This window comes from Callorhinus ursinus, unplaced genomic scaffold, assembly GCF_003265705.2.
Source record: "Callorhinus ursinus isolate GAN/ISIS: 27379988/994484 unplaced genomic scaffold, GSC_fseal_2.0 scaffold5, whole genome shotgun sequence".
In the NCBI taxonomy this organism is placed as follows: Eukaryota; Metazoa; Chordata; class Mammalia; order Carnivora; family Otariidae; genus Callorhinus; species Callorhinus ursinus.
The window spans coordinates 13,865,311-13,881,468 of record NW_027397067.1 but is presented as its reverse complement, the minus strand read 5'-3'; the positions used below and the strand labels follow the sequence as shown (position 1 = coordinate 13,881,468).

At 38.3% G+C, this 16,158-nt stretch overlaps 1 protein-coding gene and 1 long non-coding RNA gene across 3 annotated transcripts in view; both read left to right on the top strand.

Annotated features, from left to right (window-relative positions):
* Window positions 1-12,141, top strand: part of LOC141372721 (uncharacterized) — a 187,167-nt gene extending 175,026 nt beyond the window's left edge. Inside the window, exon 3 of the long non-coding RNA XR_012378120.1 lies at window positions 12,035-12,141. This is a non-coding gene — a long non-coding RNA (uncharacterized lncRNA). The remainder of the gene's footprint in view (window positions 1-12,034) is intronic.
* Window positions 12,142-14,908: 2,767 nt separating this feature from the next.
* LOC112823601 (V-type proton ATPase subunit E 1-like) lies at window positions 14,909-15,602 on the top strand. 2 transcript variants are annotated; one of them, XM_025871436.2, is made up of 2 exons: window positions 14,909-15,156; window positions 15,247-15,602. In XM_025871436.2, the coding sequence occupies exons 1-2, from the start codon at window positions 14,909-14,911 to the stop codon at window positions 15,560-15,562; spliced, it is 564 nt and encodes a 187-aa protein (XP_025727221.1). In that variant the 3' UTR covers window positions 15,563-15,602. The 2 variants fall into 2 exon arrangements, with proteins under 2 accessions (XP_025727221.1, XP_025727220.1); XM_025871435.2 differs by having other exon boundaries at window positions 14,909-15,602.
* Window positions 15,603-16,158: the final 556 nt, after the last annotated feature.

Here is a 16,158-nt window from a genome sequence, read left to right as displayed (position 1 = left end):
GGGAAGCCAGGGCAAAAATGAACTATTGGGATTTCATCAAGATAAAAAGCTTTTGCACAGCAAAAGAAACAGTCCACAAAACCAAAAGACAACCGACAGAATGGGAGAAAATATTTGCAAACGACATATCAGATAAAGGGCTAGTATCCAAAATCTATAAAGAACTTATCAAACTCAACACCCAAAGAACAAATAATCCAATCAAGAAATGGGCAGAAGACATGAACAGACATTTCTCCAAAGAAGACATCCAAATGGCCAACAGGCACATGAAAAAGTGCTCAACATCACTCGGCATCAGGGAAATCCAAATCAAAACCTCAATGAGATACCACCTCACACCCGTCAGAATGGCTAAAATTAACAAGTCAGGGAACGACAGATGTTGGCGGGGATGTGGAGAAAGGGGAACCCTCCTACACTGTTGGTGGGAATGCAAGCTGGTGCAACCCCTCTGGAAAACAGTATGGAGGTTCCTCAAACAGTTGAAATTAGAGCTACCGTTCGATCCAGCAATTGCACTACTGGGTATTTACCACAAAGATACAAATGTAGGGACCCGAAGGGGTACGTGTACCCCAATGTTTATAGCAGCAATGTCCACAATAGCCAAACTGTGGAAAGAGCCAAGATGCCCATCGACAGATGAATGGATAAAGAAGAGGTGGTATATATACACAATGGAATATTATGCAGCCATCAAAAGGAATGAGATCTTGCCATTTGCAACGACGTGGATGGAACTGGAGGGTGTTATGCTGAGTGAAATAAGTCAATCAGAGAAAGACATGTATCACATGACCTCACTGATATGAGGAATTCTTAATCTCAGGAAACAAACTGAGTGTTACTGGAGTGGTTGGGGGTGGGAGGGATGGGATGGCTGGGTGATAGACATTGGGGAGGGTATGTGCTATGGTGAGCGCTGTGAATTGTGCAAGACTGTTGAATCACAGATCTGTACTTCTGAAACAAATAACGCAACATATTATAAGAAAAAAGGAAAAGAAGAAGATAACAGGAGAGGAAGAAAAGGGGAGTATGTCAGAGGGGGAGACGAACCATGAGAGATGATGGACTCTGAAAAACAAACTGAGGGTTCTAGAGGGTAGGGGGGTGGGGGAATGGGTTAGCCTGGTGATGGGTATTGAGGAGGGCACGTTCTGCATGGAGCACTGGGTGTTATGAACAAACAATGAATCATGGAACACTGCATCAAAAACTAATGATGTAATATATGGTGATTAACATAACAATAAAAAAATTAAAAAAAAAATAAAAACAGATATTTGGACTTAAGTAAATAAAGCTGGATTTTTTGGGTTTTGTTTTGTTTTGGTCATTTTTATAGAAGTGGAAAATATGCTTTCTGTGGATCATATGGTAAAAAATATTAACTAAAAGAGGCCATGGAATTTTAACGAATAGGTTTAGGATGAATAAATTAACACAAATTTCCATAATGAAGGAAAGGCTTCTAGTCAAACCAACCCAGCAACCTGTAAATCTTTTGACATCATAAATTAGTTTTTATTAATGACTCTTTTTGTGTTAGAGAAAACCTTAAATATTAGAGAGCATTGGTTATCTTTAACTTAACTGGTTAGCCCCAGATTGAAATCTTAGGGCTCACCAGCCACTTTTAGATTCAGATAAAGGGACTGTGCCCCCAAGAACTTAATTATAGCTTGGATGACTGAAAATGATAATTTCCTTGGAAAACTGCCACTGCATTAAGTACAATAGTTCTCTGATTTATTTTACTTTATCAGAAAAGTCCATGAGTTCTTGCTTTCCTTAATTTTCACTATGTAGGCACATGGATTCTATAAGTGTTCTAGCCATTGTGATAATAAATTTTAAGTGATGTAAAATTATAAAGAATATTATATTTGTTTTAAAAATTAAAAAGAATATTATATTTGTTTTATTATATTTATTTCTTTAAGTTATTTTGTACTCTACCCATTATTAGAATTGTGAATTGTAGGCAGTGCCTATTCATAATTACAGTCATTATTCTCAGAGACTCATCATAGTCACAAAATTTAATTTATGTTCCCTGTGCTTTTTGTCACTTACTTTTTTTTTTTTTAATGTGTAGTTCCCAGTTTGGTTAAGTTAGATGTCATACCTCTCATTTTGCCTTCAAAGTGAAGGTTTTCCTGGTACAACTTACTTTTAAAAGACCATAAGCTGTAAAAATGACGCGGGCTCCTAGCTCTGGAGGTTTGAAAAAATTGGGTCGTGTAAATAGAAAGTTAACAATAGGTTGGGAAGACTTTGCAGTTCACTTGCAAATGTACACGAAAAGCTGGACAAACTGTAAATCAAGATTTTTATTGGACTCATCAGAAAACTGAGGTTTCAGGCTCATTCAGAGAGAGAACCGAGATCTGACTACTTGGAGCTGAAGCTGCAGGCACCATAAGCTCATAGGAACACTTAAATGGTGGAGCCACAGTTTTAGGGGGCTCCCACACTTCCAAGGACTTTTCCTCCAGGAAACCCACTAGGTCTTCACGTGAAGATTTGAGAATGACCCCTTAGGACTTCCTCAGAGGGTGGGGATAAGGAAGAAGAGCCACTATGAGATATGCCCAGAGCGTTTTCAATATTAAGGAAGTCCACCCCGGAGGAAAAGACTTTGCCAGAGCCTTACTCCAACTTGGAGAAGAGGATTCCCCCCGACTCTGTCCCCCTCCAGAAGGAAGAAACAGTCAGCAGAGGTCAGGACTTCAAGGAAAGATTGGGAACCAGGGACGGGAGGAGGCAATAGGAGGACGTGGTGTCAGGGAGCGGGGAGGGGGTAAAAATAGCAGAAATACTGTGAGGTCACAGTCCTGAGATAGTCTCACTGAACGACTTAGATGTAATAGGAATATTATAAACACTTCCCCTCCCCAACACCTTACACCATAGCAATAGCTTTCTAGTATAATAACAGAGGATTATAGCTAAAAGAACTGCAAGACACAGACTCTCAGAGATGGATTACAAAGAAGGGGCCAAAGTCAAGAGAGGAGACAAAGACACTAAAGGAGTTCAAAAGCCTCTGCTAACTATAACTACAACAAATGTTAAACACGGCTTAATCCTAGCCAGATTGATAGAAATTCTCCCATGAAAGGTCTATTTACCTCAATTCTTATTATGTGATAACGTTGTGTCCAGTTTAAAAAAAAAAAATCACAAGGCATGCAACAGACAGAGAAACTACTCTCTGAAGAGACTTGGCAATCATCAGAGGTAGACTCAGATATAACATAGATGTGGGAACCATCGAACAGAGAATTTAAAAGAACCAAGCCTGGGGCGCCTGTGTGGCTCAGTCAGTTAAGCATCCAACTCTTGATTTCAGCTCAGGTCATGATTTCAGGGTCCTGGGATCCAGCCCTGTAGCAGGCCCTGAGCTCAGCAGGGAGTCTCCTTGAGATTCTCCCCCCTCACACACTCTCTCTCTAAAATAAATAAATAAATTTTTAAAAAATAAAATAACCATGGTTAATATGTTAAAGGCTATAATAGTAAAAGTAGCATACAAGAATAGATGGGTAAAGTAGATAGAAAGATGAAACTCAAAGAAAGAATGAAAAGGAAATGCTGGAGAAAGAAATTCTGTAACAGAAATGAAAAAATGCCTTCAATGAGTTCATCAAGAAACTTGAAATAGCTGAGAAAATGATCCAGGAGTGTGGAGATAGGTCAATAGAAACTTCCTACACTGAAATGCAAAGAGAAAAGGAAATAAAATTAAAAAAAAAATAGAACATCCAAGAACTGTGAGACAATATCCCAAAGTATATATACCTACATGTAGTTGGAAAATCAGAAGTGGAGGGGAAAGTGGAGCAGAGGAAATATTTGAAGTACCAAAGGCCAAGCAAGAACTTTCCAAAATTAAAGGTAGACACCAAACCGCAGACCCAGGAAACTCAGATGTTACCAACAGGATAAATTTAAAAAGCAGAAACAAAAAGACCACACACAAATATTTAGTTATTTTACCATTCAAACTGCAGAAAATTAAAGTTGATCTTGAAAGAAGCCAGGGAAAGCGGGGGGAAAAAAAGAACACAGTGCTACTTGTAGAAAACAAGGACTTCTCATCTTCTGCATGCAAGCAAAAGAGAGTGAAGTGAAATATATAAAGTGTTGAAGGAGAAAGCATCAACCTTGAATTCTTTTTTCTTTTTTCCCCTTTTTTTCAACCTGGAATTCTATATGCAGCAAAATTACTTTGGAAAATAAAAGACAAATACTTTGTCAGATAAACAAAAACTGAGGAAAATCATTGATAATAAACACACCCTCCAAGAAACATTAAAAGTTCTGCAGGCAGGAGGAAAATTATACAGGTCAAAAACTTGGATTTACATAAAGAAAGGAAAGTACTACATAAAGAGAAATAATAAGATAAAAAAACTTTTATTTTTCTTATTCTTAATTGATATATAACTGTTTATAAACAGTAATAGTAACATAATTGGTATATGGGAAAGTAAAATAAATATCGACAATTCCACAAGGGATAGGAGGGAGAAATTGGAAATATTCTGTTATGAAGTAACTGCACTATGTGTTAAGGTATAGTGGTATTTGAAGGTGGACTTAGATTAATTAAAAATATATATTTTAGGGATGCCTGGGTGGCTCAGTCAGTTAAGCGTCCAGCTCTTGATTTCAACTCAGGTCATGATCTCAGGGTCCTGGGATGGAGCCCAGTGTCAGGCTTATTGCTCAGAAGGGAGTCTGCTTCTCTTTCCTTCTCCCCCCAGCCCCTCCCCCTCTAGTACTCCGTCTCTCTCTCTGTGTCTGTCTCTTAAATAAATAAATACAATCTTTTTTTTAAAAAAGTATGTTTTAAACTAGGGAAACCAATAACATTTTAAAAATAAGTCTAATTGATATGCTTAGAGAAGATAAAATGGAATCTTAAAATTGCTCAGTTAAAACCATGAAAGGCAGGGGCGCCTCGGTGGCTCAGTCGGTTAAGCATCTGCCTTTGGCTCAGGTCATGGTCCCAGGATCCTGGGATCGAACCCCACATTGGGCTCCCTGCTCAGCAGGAAGTCGTTTCTCCCTCTCCCTCTGCCCCTCCTCCTGCTTGTTCTCTCTCTCTCTCTCTCTCTGTCTCTCAGATAAATAAATAAAATCTTTAAAAATAATAAAAATTAAAAAAAACATGAAAGATAGAAATGAGAGAAAAAGGAACAAAAAACAAATTCAATGAATAGAAAGCGATTACAAACAGGGTAGTATTAGGCCATTTGTATCAATAATTACTTTAAATGTGACTGGTTTGGATATACCAATTTAAGATTCAATTTCTAAATTTCAGGGTTTGTGGTTCTTCTGTTGGGCATGGTATTTTAAATTGGAAATATTTTAAAAAGCCAAGTAAGAATTCTAAACATAGGAAACCCAAATTCCGGTGTCCTCCAATCCATCTATCATACTTAATAAACTTTCTAAATATGTTTATACCTTATCAGTTCTTTTTTATTTTCAGTTGACTAAACTTAGGCAACTGTGCTTTGTATATTTCATTTTTATTCAAATAGATACAATTTATTTAATCAATTTATTACAATTAATTTAATTTTAAATTAACAAAATAGATATATTACTAGTTACTACTTACTCTTGACTTTCCCTATGAGTGATTTCTTTCTACCTGGGCAACTCTCAAAAGAAATCTTGAAATATGATATCTGTGAAATTTTAAAAACTGCTAATACCTGCATTCAAGAATAATTACTCTAGGAAATTATCCAGAAGCATTTATAGAAACTAGAAATCAAGCAAATTCTATGCCTTCTTTTGAGCTACAAAAATCATGTCTTTCTTACTATTCTAATTAATGTCAGGTAGGCATTTTTTAATGCATAAACACTTTTTGGTCACCAGAATTTTTTGTTATGTAAGTCTGATAATAAACTATTGTATATATCCTGCTCTTCTATTTTTATTCTCGGACATAGATGGGAGAGTGGAGTGACAGAAAAGTAGTGATGAGGGTAACATGCAAGCAAAATTAAGGGATGCAATTACATTAAAGAAAATGGGAGAAATCAGCTTAAATGTACATAGTTATGTTTCTTGTTCAAAAGACCTTATCAATCTAAGTGAACATAATTTCTGAAAAATAAAGTTCTAATATTTCCTGATATGGTGACCTACTTTTTTCCCTCTGTAACATATAAAGAAAAGCTATATGCAAGTTGAAATCTGTGTTGTATCTTAGCATTATGTTTAATGCAAATACAGAGATTTGGGGGAATGTTTTCTCAGGAGACAACCAAGAAATGTAATTTACTGCTAGGATATACAGTCTAATGACAAACAGAATCAGTCCAAACTTTGAAGTAATCACTGGAGCCTAGGTTTCACGAATTGCTGTTAATGAGCGATATGCCTCTCTTTAGTGGTTGCAAGCGGGTTGTTGTTTTTCTTTTCTAAGCAGTTGAGTTCATTTTCTATACACAGTAGCAGCATTTATTGCTCTATGTTAGAGTCACTGTATTGAACAGGTCTATGCAAATATAATTGAAAACAGCAAACTATATTGTCTGTGCCATTTTTATTTTATACTATATTCTCTTTCCAAATTAACATATGAGAATGAACAACTTTTTAAATAAAAGTAAATGTTTGGGGGCACTTAGGTGCACAGTTGGTTGAGTGGCCGACTCTTGGTTTCAGCTCAGGTTGGGATCTCAGGGTTGTGAGATCAAGCCCAGTATTGGGCTCTGTACTTGGCGTGGAGTCTGCTTGAGATTCTCTCTCCCTCTCCCTCTGCTCCTCCTACTTGTGCTCTATCTCTCTCTAAAATAAATAAAACAAATCTTAAAAAAGAAGTGGATTTTTTTATCTGTGTAATTGTTTTATAGTGTCAATTCGGAACTAAAAGCATGAAATGATTATATTTCCTCCAATAACTCCCTCCCTAATGCTTCTGTGTCAAATTCCCCTTTCCAGTTCCTTAATCCACCAGACATAGATTCTGCACCAACTTTAGCTGTTAAAACTTTCATTGTTAAAACATGCTCTCATGTCTCCTCCCCTGACCAAAAAAACCACGTGTGGCTTGTGGCTTGAGGGTTTCCTTCCCTCCCCATACTTCCTTCCCCAGACTCTGCCACCTGGGCAGGGGACAGAATAGAGCAGTGGCACTCATCTTAGCCAGACTAAAGCTGGAGGGAGATTGGGAGGGATCCTGCTCTCACTCAGCTTCCCTGATATTACTGGGGCTCTGCTCCTGTGATGATCTCCAAATGTATCCACTTCACTCACCTACATCAGTAAAAGCAACATTTCTTTCTCAATAAATCTTTAATTGTTTCAGTGTATGAGAGCTAGGCTACAGTTTGCCAAAAATACAACATTGAGAGTAGACTGTGGCTGCTAGGGGTTAATGAAAGCAATATTGTGCTCCAGAGAAAACAGCTTTAATAACAATCTAGTACAATGTGTTGCTCTGCTTTTTTAAAGGAAATTCAAGCAGTATGAGTGGAAGGCTTGATGGAGCAAATTGAACATAAGGTCATTCTACAATAACAGTGTGTAGAACAAATAGAACACTAGTAATTGCCATTAAGATTGTGGATTCTCTTGCTGTGATGTTAATTCATGTATTTAATGGATACAAGCTCATGGTTGAGAAACTTCAATTAAGAGGAAAATCCAAATAAAGAACTTTGGGTGACATTCACAATGGTTCCAAAGATTATAGAAGAGAGCCTGATAAGCATGTTTATTTACATGTCTCTTGTTGTTTTCCTTAACAGAATAGCAATTTATGCCTTCAAGTAGTTTTGTACAATAACAAAGAATACTACCACAGATTAAATAACTGATGGACATTTAGCTGAAGAGCCTAGCAGGAATAGAGCTTACAGTATGATTATGCAGCACTACCTTCTGGGAAATTATAAAGAAAAAAAGTCATTGATTTAGCTATACAAATTTGCCTCTGCAACTCACTTGACAAAAATCACATTTTTCTTTTAGGCAGGTCTAAAAAATTTCATGCAGAGAAGGTTTATTATTGATGCATGAAATTATGAGTAAAGGCTTTGGAGTGGCCTTGAACAAGAGAAGCAGTAGAGTAGCTGTGCATTTGATGTGTGATTTACTGGTGTGGCAGTCACGGGATGCCCACAAGAGTTCCAGATCCTTCACTCCAAAAGAGCAAGGCTGAGAATGCTGGTTATGCAGAATGATAGGGAAATCAAACTAATTATATAGGGAAAGATGGGGAAACAGATTGGCTGGAGCCTGAACTGCTTGGACCATAAGATAACCTTGAGGAGATAAGTTATTGATTGGGTTAAGAGAATAGAAAGATAGAAGGACAGCCTGGGACCTTATATCTTTGTGAAGCTATTATATCATCTCTAGACTGTCTAATATTGGATTTCTTTTACATGAGAAAATATCTCTTAAGCCATTGTTTTGGAGCTTTTCTGTAGTACACAACTCAATCTAACAAAACAAATACACACAAATTTTAATTTAGAGGTTATAAGCATGGCAACAGGAACATAAGAATATACTAGATGGTCAGCTTCTATTCTCATGAAATTTCCAATATAATGGGAAATGTAGGCAAATTAATAAATAACAACAGCAACAACAGCAACAGCAGAAGCAATAACAATAATAAAATGTGAAAGTGTTAGTTTTTGCTTGTCTGGGAAACTCTTTTGCTTATCTTCTTCAAATCTGAATGATAACCTTGCTGGGAAGAGTATTCTTAAGGTGAAATTTTTTCCTTTCAGCTCTTTGATTATGTCATGCCATTCCCATCTGGCTTGCAAAGTTTCTGCTGAGAAATCTACTGATAGCCATGTGGGATTTCCTTGTATGTAATTACTTGTTTTTCTCTTGCTGCTTTTAAGATTCTCTCTTAACTTTTGACGTTATATGTGTCTTGATGTGGTTCTCTTATTTGGTTTCATCTTATTTGAAACTCTCTGGACTTCCTGGGCCTGGGTGTCTGTTTCCTTCCCTAAATTAGGGAAATTTTCAGCCATTATTCCTTCAAATAATTGCTCTTTCCCCTTTTCTCTCTCTCTTCTCCTTCTGTGACCCCTATAATGCCAACATTCTTATGCTTGATGTTGTTCTAGAGGTCCCTTGGTTAACTTCATTTTTTAAAATTCTTCCTTTTCACTGTTCTGTCTGCATGAGTTCCAGTGCCCTCTCTCCCAGGTGGCTGATCCACTCTGCTATCATCTAGTCTTTTGTTGCACTCCTCTAGTGTATTTTTTAGGTAAGTTATCATATTCTTCAGCTCTGTGGCTTCTGTTTAGTACTTTCTTATGTGTTCTATCTTCTTGTTAAGTATCTCTCTGTGTTCATCCATTCTACCACATTTGGTGAGCATCTTTATGACCATTACTTTGAATTCTTTATCATGTAGATACTTGTGTCCATATCATTAAGGTGTTTTTCTGAGGTTTTGTCTTGTTCTTTCTTTTAGACATATTTCTGTCTTTCTTCATTTGGCTTGGCTCTGTGTTGTTTCTGTGTATGAGGCAGAACAGCTACCTCTCTTAGACTTGAAGGAGTAGCCTTGTGTTGGTGATTCATTCAACCTTGCCCTGGATCTTGGTTGTCTCATGAACTTTTGTGATTGTCTAAACTACAGGATTTATTTTTTTATATGTTGGGTTGTTGAGGGTGTGCCAAGGCTTGTCAGTGATCCTAGGGACAGAATTTCATTTAACATCTAATTTCAGGCTGATTGGAAGCCAGACCCTCAAGCAGCAGCTTTTAAAGTATGCAAATATATACAGTGTCATGGGCCCCCGGTTGTAAACCTGCTGACCTGCAGACCAGGAGACTTGGAGGTGTCTTCTAGGTGACATTTGCAAAAATCAGGGCTCCAGACAAGTGCATAAGGTCCTTTATGGGAAGTCCCATTGAGCTATAGTGAGGTCAGGGATGGTGTCTCCCTGCTTCTTTGTCCTGGGAGTGCCTCCTGAGCCTCTACATGTGTGGGAAACCTGAAGCGTGTCCCTTAGGCTGAAGCTCCAGGCTAAGTAAATTTATATCTGTGCAGTGCCCTGGCAGTGGTGCCTGCCAAGTACTATCTTTCCAGTTGTTAAAGCCCCATGGAACTCTAGAACACCAGCTCTCTTGTCCACCAGGGCCAGGTGATGAAGGGGTACCATTTATGTGTATTTCTTTTACCTGCTGGCTTTAGCAAGACTACTGGAGAGTATAGTGGGTTAGGCTACTCACTGTCCTCAGGAAGGCAGTAGGAAAATGTCTTAACTGCATGTGCCCGTGGCTTCAGCAATGCACTAAGAGAGTGCCTTGTCTGTTCACATGCACTGCTTTCAGGCTGGGAGTGGAAGAATGCCACCGCTATTTGGCTTGCCAAGCCAAAGGAGCACCACAACCACCCACATTCTCCTGCCTCAGCAAGTGCCCCGAGCACTTACCCCCACTCATTCCAGCATGGGGGTGGGAGGGTGCCATGTCCAATCTCACCCACCTGTGCTAGCAGGATATGTGGAGTGTGTAGCAATAGCATCTGCCAACACCTCTACCTCTGGGGAGCACCTTAATGCCCGCCCACCTCCAGCTGATACCCGCAGATCAACAATTGAATCTTCCCCCACATATAGTCTAGACATTTTTCAAACTGCTATTGTTTCACTGGGCTTAGGGGCGAGTGTGATTGCACACGAGCCCTCCAAGAGGGAACTCCTGGTTTCCTCTAGCACTTTGGGACCCCTGATGGCAGTCCCATTGGTTTTCCAAGCCAGATGTTCTGTAGGCTAGCCTTTCTAGTGCAGGTTTCAGGAGCCAGGGTGTCCAGTGTGGGGCACCATTCCCTCACTCCTCTGGCAGAAACACCTGTCTTGGTGAGATTCCACCCTATTGTGTGTTGCTGCACCAGACTGTGTCTCTGCCTCTCCTACCCAACTTGATGTGGTACTTTTATTCATTGTTGTGCAGAACAGTCACTCTAGTTTTCCGATCTTTTTCAGAAAAAAATAATCCATATGTCACTGTAGATCTGGTGTGTCCTTGGGAGGAAGTGAGTTCAGGATCTTCCTACACTGCCATCTTTCTGCTTATAGTTTTAATTTTACATTTGAAGAGAATGGAAACAATCAGGTGGCAAATTTTGCCTCAATATGAGTTAGAATTATGAGTCCCTAAAATCAGTGGCTGTCAATCAAAGCCTGGACACTGGGTGATCCGATGAATAATTTAAAACTGATTTAGTAACTGTGCAGAAGTGAAGTTAATCGTGCAGGGAGACACAATGTCAGTTGCCAGCAATTTACTATGTTTTTGAAAACCATAGGCAGCAATTTACAGAAAAGATTAGGCCAGTTTCAGTACACACATGACATTTTCCTGATTTAAGATGTCATTCTGAAAGCTGTAAACTGACAACTGGAGTTTGGAATGCGGTTATAAAGTTTATGAAGAACTGCTTTTACCTGAGAATGTCTATATTTCCGCTCTGGGAGACACCTGAATGCACACCTCCTGCTGGGATTAAACATGTGTATGCAAATGAGCCCTGTCAGAGAGGGTGAAGCACCTTTTCTCGGAACCATTAAGCACCTTTGCATGACTCAGTACTCTAATGCTCTGACTCTTCCAGGAGAAAGCATGGTGATGGGACTTTATTTCTTAGAACTGATGCTATTTCAAAGAAAACTATGAATACATTTTATTAAGTCCTAAGCCATCTCAATAGATAGAATTACTTTAATTCTGTGCCAGAATTATTATTTTTTAGTTGCTTTTCAAAAGAATATGGTATGAGCAAAGTAGAAAATCACCTTTGGATGGGACAGTAATAATTGCTGTGGGCAAGCTTCACAGAGGATGGATAAAATTAATGGACAGAACTTTAAGGAGAAATAAGTTATCTGCACAGCCTCAAAGTATCTACCCCTAACCATTCTCTAATTACTGTGTTGGTTTTAACCTGTGTCCACAAATTCTTTGATATTCGCCTTCCCTTCGGAAGATAAAACTTAATTTTCCTTTCTTTCAGTGTGGACTGGACATAGGATTTGCTCCCAAAGAATAGAGCGCAGAAAGGGGGAAATGACATTACTGTGAAGAAATCTGTCAGACAGCACCTTAACCAAATCATCCAGGGTAGTATCACTAAGAATAAGCCATGTTGGTGTCATGTACCCCCTGATACTATGTGATGAGCAGGGCACTTTGCAACTGTGATATCCTTCCTCAAAATTCAAAATTGTAGTATAATTATGAAGAAACATCAGAAAAACCTGAATGAAGGACATTCTACAAAATAGCCAGTATTCTTTGAAAGTCTCTATGCGAAGTTCATAAAAATCAAGTAAATACTAAAACATTTTCACAGATTGGAACTGCAACTAAGTTTAATAAGTGAAACCTGATATCCTAGGTTGGATCCTGGAACAACAAAAAATATTTAAAGCAGGTATCAGTGGGAAAATTAGTGAAATACAAATAAAGGTCCCTAGCTTAGTTAATAGAATTTTACCAATGTTAAGTTTTTAGTTTTAGTTTTGATAACTATATCAGGGTTATGAAAGTTGTTTACATTAGTAGAAGCTAGATGAGGGTATGTGAGAATCCTCTGTACTATCATTGAAAGTTTATGGTTATCTGAATCTATTTCAATACAAAAATTTTAGAAAAAAATTTTGAAGAAGAAAAAGGTCAGTGGATGTTATTATGGGTTGCATTGTGTCCTCAAAAGATATACTGAAGTCCTAACCCCCAATACCTCCGAATGTGACTTGATGTGGAAATAGGAGCCTTGTAGACGTAATTAGTTAAGATGATGTTAAACTGAAGTAAGATGGGCCCTTAATCCAATATGACTGGTGTCCTTTTTTTCTTTTTAAAGATTTCACCCATTTATTTGAGAGAGAGAGGGAGAGCTCAGAGGGAGAAGCAGACTCCCCACTGAACAGAGAGCCTGATGAAGTAAGATGGGCCCTTAATCCAATATGACTGGTGTCCTTTTTTTCTTTTTAAAGATTTCACCCATTTATTTGAGAGAGAGAGAGGGAGAGCTCAGAGGGAGAAGCAGACTCCCCACTGAGCAGAGAGCCTGATGAGGGGCTCCCTCCCAGAACCCTGAGATCATGACCTGAGCCAAAGGCAGATGCTTAACCAACTGAGCCACCCAGGTGCCCCATGACTAGTGTCCTTTTGAGAAGACACACTGACACACAGGGAAGAGAATCTTGTAAAGACAGACACAGAGATTGGGAGTGCTGCAGGTATGAGCCAAGGAACACCAAGGCTTGCTGGCCTCCCCCAGAAGCCAGGAAGAAGCAAAAAAGTTTCTCCCCTAAGAGTTTCAGGGGAGCATAATTCTGTAGACACCTTGAGTTGAGACTTTCTAGCCTCCACAACTGTGAGACTGTTCTCTGTTTTAAGCCATCCAGTCTGTAGTATTTTGCTACATTAGGAAACTGATACAATTGAAAACTAGAGTAAAATTCTCTCCATGCTTTTTTTTAGTATGAGCTCTTTTAATCTCTTTTTTATTGGTGTTAGAGTTAGAAACAAAAATTTTTTCTTGAATTTTAAAATTTTAAAAAATACATAAAGCTTTATTTCCAGTAAAAATTGTAAACCCCACATGTCCTAAAGGATGGTGGCTCCTCAAAGGGCATTTATAAGACAAAGATACTGTAATTCAAATGCCCTTGGGGACACAGTCTGTGTTTGATCATTTCTCTGTGCTTGGGAATAAAATAAACTTGCTGTGTATATATAACTTTTTTCAGTGTTCATATTAATTTATTAAATTCTTCGATGTTTTGCAGGCAGTTTAAACCTTGTATGTCAAGGTTCTTAATTGAAATTCTTACACTGAAATTGCATATGCCAGTAGTCATCATTTAAAATAAAAGTTGAAATTTTGTTTTTCATATGAAAACAGGGCATCGCATCCTTTTTATTTAGCAATAAAATATATTTGAAGAGTGCTACATATAGCTTCTTCTGTCTTACACAGTTTACTGTCAACTCTGATGATTTGTTTCAATAATTCTTTTCCTCTGTTTTTTTCCTCTAAAAGGAAAAGAATGAAGACTTTAATAAATTACTTTTTTATCTTTGATAGCAATTTTCAAGGGTAAAATATAAAATGATAGATTTGATGATAGAAGTCAAACATTGTGAATAAAAATTGGTATTAGACCATTATCCTGATTCTACTTAGGATTTTTTTTTCACTACTGCAAAAAGACACAACTGTTTCTTTAAAACAAATCATCAGAATTGACATTGCACTGTACAGGATGGATTATGCACCCAGATAAGGGGACAGATGAAACAAGAATACAACGTGAAAATAAATGGGCTGGGGGCTTTTGGTCTACTTCCAAAACACTATTTTGAAGGCTGACAAATTCAGCTCTAAAATGTCTCGGCTGCCATTTTTTATTTTGCCATGCAGGGCTTTCCATGACAGATTTCAGGTTATACATTACTGGCATACTCATGTTATATTAGGTAAAAGCCCAGCATGGTTTTAGAATGGCAATTGGCAATTTCGTTCATTTTTCTCAAGTAAATTTAATAATACAATACCTAGCATCTACAACCATTGTTAATAAAACTTAGACTTCCATTACCTTTTAGACCCCTTTAGTCCCTAAAAATAATAAATATATAAATATATTCAAAATTATTACAAGTAGAAAAGTATTCTAAAATTCTCTTTAAAAATTTGACGGTTGAGACTAATCACTGAAATCATATAGCTTTATTGTTTATTTTTTCCTTAAAGATATGGAGTAGGCATAATATAAAAAAGTCCTTTCAGGCTGGATTTTCTTTTCCCCTTCCTTCCACTGCCCCCTTCCAATCTAAGCTAGAGCCAGTGGGCCTCCAGCCTAGCACAGCTTTCACCATGGCCCTCGGCGATGCTGACATGCAAAAGCAGATTAAGCATATGATGGCTTTTATTGAACAAAAAGCCAATGAGACAGCAGAGAAAATAGATACAAAGGCAGAGGAAGAGTTCAACATTGAGAACTGCCATCTTGTACAAACCCAAAGTATGAAGATAATGGAATACTATGAGAAGAAAATTCAGATGTCTAATTTGATGAATCAAGCAAGGCTCAAAGTCCTCAGAGCAAGAGATGACCTTATTACAGACCTACTAAATGAAGCAAAACAGACACTCAGCAAAGTGTTAAAAGATACAACCGGGTACCAACTGCTGCTGGTTGGGCTGGTCCTCCAGGGTTTGTACCAATTGTTGGAGCCCCAAATGATTGTTTGTTGCAGGAAGCAGGATTTCCCTCTGGTAAAGGCTGCAGTGCAAAAAACAATTCCTATGTACAAAATTGCCACCAAAATAGATGTTGATGTCCAAATTGATCAGGAGGCCTACCTGCCTGAGGAAATAGCTGGTGGAGTTGAGGTCTACAATGGGGATCGTAAAATAAAAATTTCCAATACCCTAGAAAGCCGGCTGGATCTCATAGCCCAGCAGATGATACCAGAAGTACCGGGAGCCTTATTTGGTGCACATGCCAACAGGAAGTTTTTGGACTAAACCTTTGGGCGAGGTGGAGTTCATCCACTGCTCTCCTGCTGTAATGCAAAAGTTTCTGATATTTGAAGAAACAAGATATCCTCTTCGCTGTTCTAATATTCTGTATTTATCAGTGGATCCTCTCTGTAGCTAATGCCCTTGGCCTAATTGTTAATATGAGAGAAAGCTTCACTTACTAGGATCAGGAAACCTCCTTCTTAGCTTATCTAAAAGTAGCACAACTTTCATTTGCTTCTGTAGCATGAAGGTGAAGGTATCAGATGGTGGTTACCAGCACTTCCCCGAGTCTCTGCTCTTCCTCTCGTCTTCTGCTGTCAGTTCTCAAGTTTAGAGGGTGATGTGTATGGTGTTCTCTGACATTCAGTCTCTACTCTTTAGGCTTCAGATGCATGGGGGACATGCATTCCTGCCAGCACTAGTAGCTTCACTGTTCACCTGTTTGAGCCTAGAAGCGTTCCTCATCTGTAAATGTGATTTAAAATCTAAGCCATGACTAGGTCTTATCTATTAAAACAAAAGGTTTACTTGGAAAAAAAAATAAGTCCTTTCAGAGGAGAATGTTAGCTTCTTTAGCATTAGCCTGCACCTCTTCTATG

What these genes read in the sequence shown, in the direction of transcription:
- LOC112823601 (XM_025871435.2), top strand. Translation starts at nt 14,909, where the DNA reads ATGGCCCTCGGCGATGCTGACATGCAAAAGCAGATTAAGCATATGATG.